General features: G+C 37.8%; 1 protein-coding gene across 1 annotated transcript; it reads left to right on the top strand.

Annotated features, from left to right (window-relative positions):
* The first annotated feature begins 313 nt into the window (after window positions 1-313).
* Window positions 314-1,633, top strand: LOC133845330 (putative odorant receptor 69a). The gene is given in 3 exon segments (XM_062279762.1): window positions 314-1,294; window positions 1,366-1,521; window positions 1,580-1,633. Coding segments are annotated over 3 exon segments (1,191 nt in total).
* The last annotated feature ends 6,167 nt before the right edge of the window (window positions 1,634-7,800 follow it).

The raw sequence follows: 7,800 nt of genomic DNA on the forward strand, positions 1-7,800 counted from the left end.
TATTTAAGTTGTTTTGCAGTCTTCATCAACAAAAAACAGGAAAAGTTTGTGACATTTTTTCGCTGCAAACTTATCTGATTATATTCTTGAAATAGTTTATCTAATTTAGAAATTATCGATCTAACATTTCAGTTGCATTTTCCCAAGCAGCTCATTTAATATTGTGCAATTTTCGTAATTTCCACAAGTGAAAAAAGATTACTTAATGAGCTCTTCCTCAATTATCGGTAAGTTCCTATGCCAAAAAGTTGCTATAAAAGTGAGAAAGCAAAGCAAATTTCAACAATTTCAAGTTTCATTCGAGTGCCTCATCATGCAGCTAAAGGATTTTATGTACTATCCAGATTTGGGATGTCGTTTGGCCATGATACGATGCTACGAGTGGAGAGGGAGTAAATCGCCAGCTGTCGAGCAAACTTTAGTTCAGCAATTGTGGTTTCTATTGGGTGCCATCAATTTGTTCTATCAGAATCTCGGTCTGGTAATCGATCTAAGTCTGTCAGAGACTCAAAAGGAACTCTCCGCATTCATAGCACAAATATCAGAGACTTGCAGCGTGATGGGACTCACTTTAGTTGGTGCAAGTAATATGTGGATGTTACTCTATTATCGCCGAGAAATCGAAGCTGTGCTGGGTGAACTGCAAGAATTGTATCCTCCTAGGCGACAGCGAATCTATCGCATCAAGCACTACTACTAGCAATCGACGCGCTTGATGAAGCATTCAACAACGTTTTTCTTATTTGCATACGCTTATTACAATTCGCTGCCCATTGTGGAACTGTGCTATGAACTGCTGGCGGCATCGCAGCAAGTGAAATACAAGGCGCAGAGTGATACCTGGTATCCTTGGCATTTGTTCTTGCCAGAGCGTTCAGCTTTAAGCTTTGCTGCCTCATATATCTGTCAGGCTATATCGTCCTTGTCCGGTGTGGCCGTCATCATGAGCGGTCAGTATTTGATGTGCTTTTTCACCACACAGATGCGGTTACACTTTGATGCATTGGCTAATGGCCTGAGTACGTTGGATGCCCGTCACTCGGAGGCCAATGAGCAGCTAAAAGAAATGATAGTCTACCACTGTCGTTTGCTGCATATTGAGCAGCAAATAAATCGCATCTTTAACTTTATGTTTTTGAGCAACTTTTCCACTTCGACGATTGCCATCTGTTTGATGGGCTTTGCCATGGTCATGATCAATTTGGCTGCCGCCTTTAAGTACTCTGTCGGCCTCATGTCCTTTCTCGTATTTTCGGTTTTCATTTGCTACAACGGCACTCAGTTCACCTTGGCTGTAAGTTATTTTTCATTTATGTAATATGTATTATGCAATATGTAATTTAGTTTTATTTATTTTATTTCTAGAGTGACAAATTGTTGCCAGCGGCTTTCTATAATAATTGGTATGATGGCGATCGTAACTACCGCCGCATGATGCTCTTCTTTATCATGCGCTCATGTGAGTCTCGTGTGCTGCGCACCTACAAGTTTACACCCGTCTCTATGGCCACATACATGGCGGTGCGTATACGTAATATTGTTATTTTTTTTGCTTCTATTTAAATATTTATTTCAGCAGATGCTAAAGTTTTCATATCAATTGTTTACATTCTTTAGAGCAATGATAAAATAATATAATATATCTTACAATGTTTTGTAAACGGTGCGTATACATAATCTCTATAGTAATTTAATATAGTGTTTTTGAAATTTGCTTAACTTACAGTTTTTTAAAAATTGCAACTATATTAACTGGATAAATATACATACTTGGAATTGATACAATATATGTTAATACATTATTCTAATTTGTATATAATTTATCAGCTTCGCACTTTAAATTTAACTTTAACCTTAGAATGTATTTTACTACCCTTAAATTTCTGCGCTTTAAATTCACTTTTAAATTGAATAAACAGAGGGAACTTATTAAAATGGAGGCAGCTTGGGTGGCTTTCATTCCAGCATGTCAATTTTTCAAAATCCATTCGCACTTCATTCCTCTCTGATCCTTCGTCGTCTCCATTTGGCTTTACCCTGACCCTAGCTTATTTCCGTTGGCGAATGCAAGAGCGTAAAATTAAGTTCAGCACAAAGAGCAAGAGAAGTGAAAATTGAGAATTATGCACAAGTCACCTGTCTGTTATTCTGTTCCTCTGTCCGTCCGTCTGAGCGTCCATTCGACTGTCTCTTCGTCTGTCATATGGTAGTTGCTGCTGTTGGTTGTGTGCTGGGTGTGATTATCGCATCGTTATCCAGGATCAGTGGCTGGCCCAAACAGTCAACCACTTGGCACCATCCTCTAGCTTTAGCTACAGCAACACAGAGCACTGAGCCTGAGCCTGTTCAGGGGCCCTCATTCTTATTTTATATAATAACATTTTAATTCCCTTAATACACGCTACGCTGCCTGTAAAGCCAAACAAACTGAAAGCCGCAGCCCCATAGCCGCTGGCTGTTGACGTTCGCCGTTGCCTGCTTTTAGGCGCACTCACTTTCTCACTCTCTCTGCATCTGTCTTTATCACTCGCTTGCGTTTGTTACTCTTAGGGGTTTTGCTTTTGTGCGTAAATCATTAATCATAAGCAGCGCATATTTATTGTATTTTGCCCTTGTTGACAGCTTTTAGTTGGGCCTTCTGACCAGAGTCCTGCGAATACCATTTACTATGCACACTTACAAAATTCAGGCGGAATTTATGGTTTTGTAGCACAAAAACTTTTGTGGCTTAAGCGAGCAACTGTCTCGACATTAAATATATGAATGTTTTGCGTTTGCAGACAATATCAAATGTTTTATTAATTCAATTGAACATTAAGTTAACTGGCAAATTGTTATTGAATTCAAGTTATTACTAAAGTTATTACACACGACGATTCAATGTTTTGTTTTTAGCTGCCTCTATCGACTTTTTCTTTTCTCTGATTTCTTATGACCATTTGAGAGCGAGTCGAGTAGTCAGAAGCAAATGGAAAATGCGATGTGTGCCAGTTAATTTAGCCATCAGCTTGTGGTCGCTTAGACAATGTTCAGTTGGAAATTGCCCAATCAAGTGAAAATGACCAGCAAACCCCTTCGAATCGAGATATGCGAGAGAGAAAAGGCTACACACACTCACACACACATACGTAGTGCACAATATCCACAGAAAATCGACAATTGACTATACGAGTGCTATACACACACACATACACACATACATATGTGAATAGAGCTTGGGGAGGGAACTAGATCAATGCAGCTTGAAGCATTTAGCCGCTTGTTTGCTCTGGCTACCCGCTTCTGGGCATCCACATGCAATGGCCTTGATAAGTTTTAGGCAAACAAAGTGCAGCTCGTTACGGTACATGGATTTTAGTGCTTGCTGCTGGAAAACTGTGCCATCTGAGTAAACCGCAAAATGTAGTCAAGGAACATGTCTCAATTTCATAGTTAAACACTGATTTTGATAGCCGAAGCAAGTCAACTGCAACTGCAGCTAGCAGAAACTAGAAACGAACTATTGCTAGTCATTTGTGGTTGCCATGTGAGCTGGGACGCTTGTTTTAAATGGAGTCACACTTTAAGTAATAGTCTCTACTCCAGTTCACGTTTATTTAATGTTGTTTTTCCCCCCCTCCTGCAGTCACCTCAAGTTAATAGATAGATCTAGCAAAGCATTTTGGTTTGCATTTAACTTTCACAATGTCCATCAATTACTTAGTCTTATCTGCTGGGGCCATATGGTGTCAGAAGGGCACAAAGCGGCACAGACAGACAGGGACACAGGGAGTGCGAGAGAGCGAGAAAACAAATAACGAAAAGCCAAAAATTTTTACACACAATTTAGAGACATTTCCGCACGTAGCCCACAGCGGCGAAGACTTGCCTAAGCTCCAAGTGCGACATGACGCCGCGTTACAAAAAAAAAAACAAAAGAAAAATAAAAATAATAAAATGAAAAAAATTCAAGAGCCACACAACAAAGTTCCCACAGCGAAAAACATCATGAAATGCGAGCTAAACAACGCAAAAAAATATGAGAGAAAAAAATGTTGAGCAAATAAAATATAAAGAGCGAATTTTGAATGCACTCAAAATGCGAGAGAGTAATTACAAGAATTCAATTAGAAACAGCTTAAAAAATATTGCAATTTGTTTAAAGAGAATATATTTATTAATTTGGAGCATTAAAAAAAAAATAACAGCTTTTATTGAAATGGTTAGCGGGTATCTCAGTCGAGAGCAGTTGATTTAATACTTGTTTGTTATTAAACATTATTATTGTAAAGCTTTATAAATTTGAACAACTTTTGTAGAGAGCGTATTTTAATGTCGTCGTATTTAAAACAACAAAGACTTATCCCATGCACGGATACATGTATTTTGCCGCCTGCTGTTGTAAGTATATGCTTAGCGTTTGCTGTGCTGTGGCTTGATGTGGCTTTTCCCACCATGTTTGTGTTGCTGTTCCTGTTGGTGAGTTGGTGTCGGGGTAGTTACTGTTTCTGTTTCTGGCCATGGTTCTGGTGCGATGGATTCAAAACAATGTGGAAGTTGACGCAACGGGATGGCATTGGCACCATAGCATTTATGTCTATTAAACAAGTAATAAACTTCATAAATTTAACAAATTAGAATTATTAAATTTCATGTTTGTGACATTTTTAAACGACAGACGACGGCGGCGACTGGGCGACAGGTACATTTGCATTAACGTTAATGGAATTTCTCAATGGTCCCAACTCGGGTGACTCGCAAGTAATTTATGGCCCATAATTTGTACAACAACGAGCTGCTGCGTCTGTGACTGGCGACTGGATTGTCGAATTTCAGAGTCGCACTTCAGTTAATCTCTGTGGCAACAGGTGCATTTGTATTCATGCTTGACTTGACATTATGAGCAGCGCTTCAATCGAGTAGCATTTGGCTATTGGTTGGTTTTGTTTGCTGGATGTTTATCAAATTTATGCGTATGCTTATTATGCGCATATCACGTATACGCCACGTTCGCCCGCTAATAAAGTCATCAAAATGAGTGAGTGAGTGTCATGCGAAACTTTTTGAGTGGCAACCACAGTGCCGGTGGTCGATGGCTGCTGGCTGGTGGCAGGAGCAGCAGCAGCAGCTACATATGCACATCCATGTGTCAGCTGGCATACGCTGACCACGCAATCACAACGCCACCTATTTCCAATTACCGCTGACGACGCTGCATCGCCCGGATGACTGTGACTGTGAGTGTTGGATAGTGTTGGAGACTGGACATGATTGATTGCAACAAAACCAGATTTTGGTTGCTGTCATTTAAGCGTCGCTTTGCGTTTGCTAACTTTCGACAGCGACATCGCCATCGACATCGACATAGGCATCAGCATCAGCATCAGCATCGGATCCAAATACATTATTGACATTGGCGGCGGCGGCCTCTTGGGCCCGGTTCACAATTTAAATTGCGCCTCGGCTGCTACATTTTTAATTAAACGCAAATTAAAAATTGATTGCTTTTTGTCGCCATAATTTACAGGCGATAATATGCAAGCGCATACGCAGCAGATCCCCAAACGGCGACAGTTTCAATACATATTTCTGTAGCATACTTTCCATCGCCGTTGCTCGCATACAAATATCAACATCATCTTTCAGTCTTTCCCATTTTTCTTTGCGCAAATAAAGTAAAGTAAAAAATTGGGGGAAAAATATTTACATGTGCGTGTCGCATGCGATGCACAAAAAAAAAAGGAGAAAGAAGAAATATACAAGCTCAATATTTCAGATGTTTTTGCCTTTCGCTTGTTGCATACATTTTAACTGCACTGTTAAACGGAAGTCAAAGGTTTTAAACGGAAGTACGCAGCTTTCTAACCACATTTATATATGTATGCACGATTGTGTATGTATTGGTAATTACATGGATTGACGGCTAAATGTTTGCATCGCATGCAAACTCGCAAACGGTTTGTTTTCCGAACACCGAAAGCTGTGTTGGCATTTAACTTTTCAGTTATCGTAAAACGTGGAAATTGTTGTGGAGAAATGTGTGTTATTTTATAACCAAAACATTATTTAGAAAATATTCTTTTTTATGGCTATTATTACAAATCGTGTGATAACTTAAGGTATAATTAAATTATGGCAGCTACAATTGTTATCCGAAGTAAACACTTCATAATCAAATAGAAAATTATTAGATGTAAGAACTTTATAAACAACAGAGTAACTTAAATTTGTGTAAATTTAAAGAGTATTATTTTTTACCATTAGCATTACAAATTATCTATACATGCAAAATCAATAATACATTAAAATTCAATTATTAAATTAACTATTAAAATCACGTAAAGCGCGCTCACAGACATCCAACTGTTATTATTGATATGCGTATGTTTTTATTTTGTTTTTGTTGTTTTGTATATTGTCATCTCTTAATCGATCTTAATTGCATTTATTGGCCCGAGGCAATTGAATAATGCTTCATTTAATTATTTACATTTAAATGCGCATTTACATTCGCCATTTTGGTATATTTAATTAATGCAAATTTTGTTATGGAAATTAATTATTTCACAGTCAACGGAACCATCGAACGGATGTATTTTAATTTAGTGTGGACAAATACAACCACGCAAAAAAAATGTTAATAATAATATATAAATGGCGACAATGTCAATATGTCGACTGAATGCACTTGATTAATTCGAAAGACACTCTAAATGAATGGCTTGCAAATAATCGTAATTACGAAATATATATTAATAATGCAGCATAATTGCAAATGTGCATTCATAAAAAAACGCGGGACTTTTCATTGAATTTACAATCTAAGCAAATCTTGTTTAACGCACAAAAAAGGCATGACTTTATTAAAAAAATACCTATCTGCATTTTATGCGGCAGGTAAATAGTTGCAACAATGCAATTTAATAAATCCGAGTAGTTATACAAAATAGCTTTCGCCAGCTGAAAAATCATTTAAATTTTTTTTCCTACAGCATTCTGTGTCGAGGGTTGAGCGCACGATTGGTGTGACTTTCGACCCTCGATCTAGACTCCCCTTCTGTTCTGGTCTTGTGAGTGCAGCTTTCCAATTGTCTGCCACACTGCGTGCCACACAGAACAGAACAGAGCCGAGTAGAGCGAAGCGTAGTTGACTGCCATGCAAAGGCGGAAGCACTTAAATTGGGCGTAACAAAATGTCTGACACGCCAATTATTTTGCTTTTTATATATCAGACAAGACGGACATTCTTGTTGCTATTATTATTGTTGTACTTCTTGCTGCCATAGTGCGTGTTAGTTTTTTATACTACTATACTACTACTGTGTGTGTGGGTGGCCAGAGTTTGTCTTGCCTTCTGCCTTTTGCCTGCTGTTTGCTGCTTTTCAAGCAGTTTTATCGTTGTTCAGTTGTTTGTACTGTCTCTTGCTTTGCTTACACTTCTTTTTACTCCTTATTTACGAACTGCTGTCTGTTATTGGCCTGAAGCTATTGTTGGCAAATAGACGACTATTGCAATAAATAAGGTAACACATACTTTTCGTTAGCTAAAGCTTTGATTCGTTATCGTATCAAAGAAAAATGTTTATTTGTAAATAAAAAGAATAAATAACAAATGTGGTTAATACACACTAATACTTCTTTTTCAAATTGTGGACATCTTATGTTCCTACTAGATTTAAAAAAACAATGTATTTGCATTTATTTGATTAAAAGAGCAATGCCAACTTTAAGCTATTGCTTTATTATTAAAAGGCTATCATAACATAGATAAATTGTTATTTATAAATGAAACGAATATATATAGTAAATAAGCACAAATAA

This window comes from Drosophila sulfurigaster, chromosome 3 (genome assembly GCF_023558435.1).
Source record: "Drosophila sulfurigaster albostrigata strain 15112-1811.04 chromosome 3, ASM2355843v2, whole genome shotgun sequence".
Taxonomy (NCBI): domain Eukaryota; kingdom Metazoa; phylum Arthropoda; class Insecta; order Diptera; family Drosophilidae; genus Drosophila; species Drosophila sulfurigaster.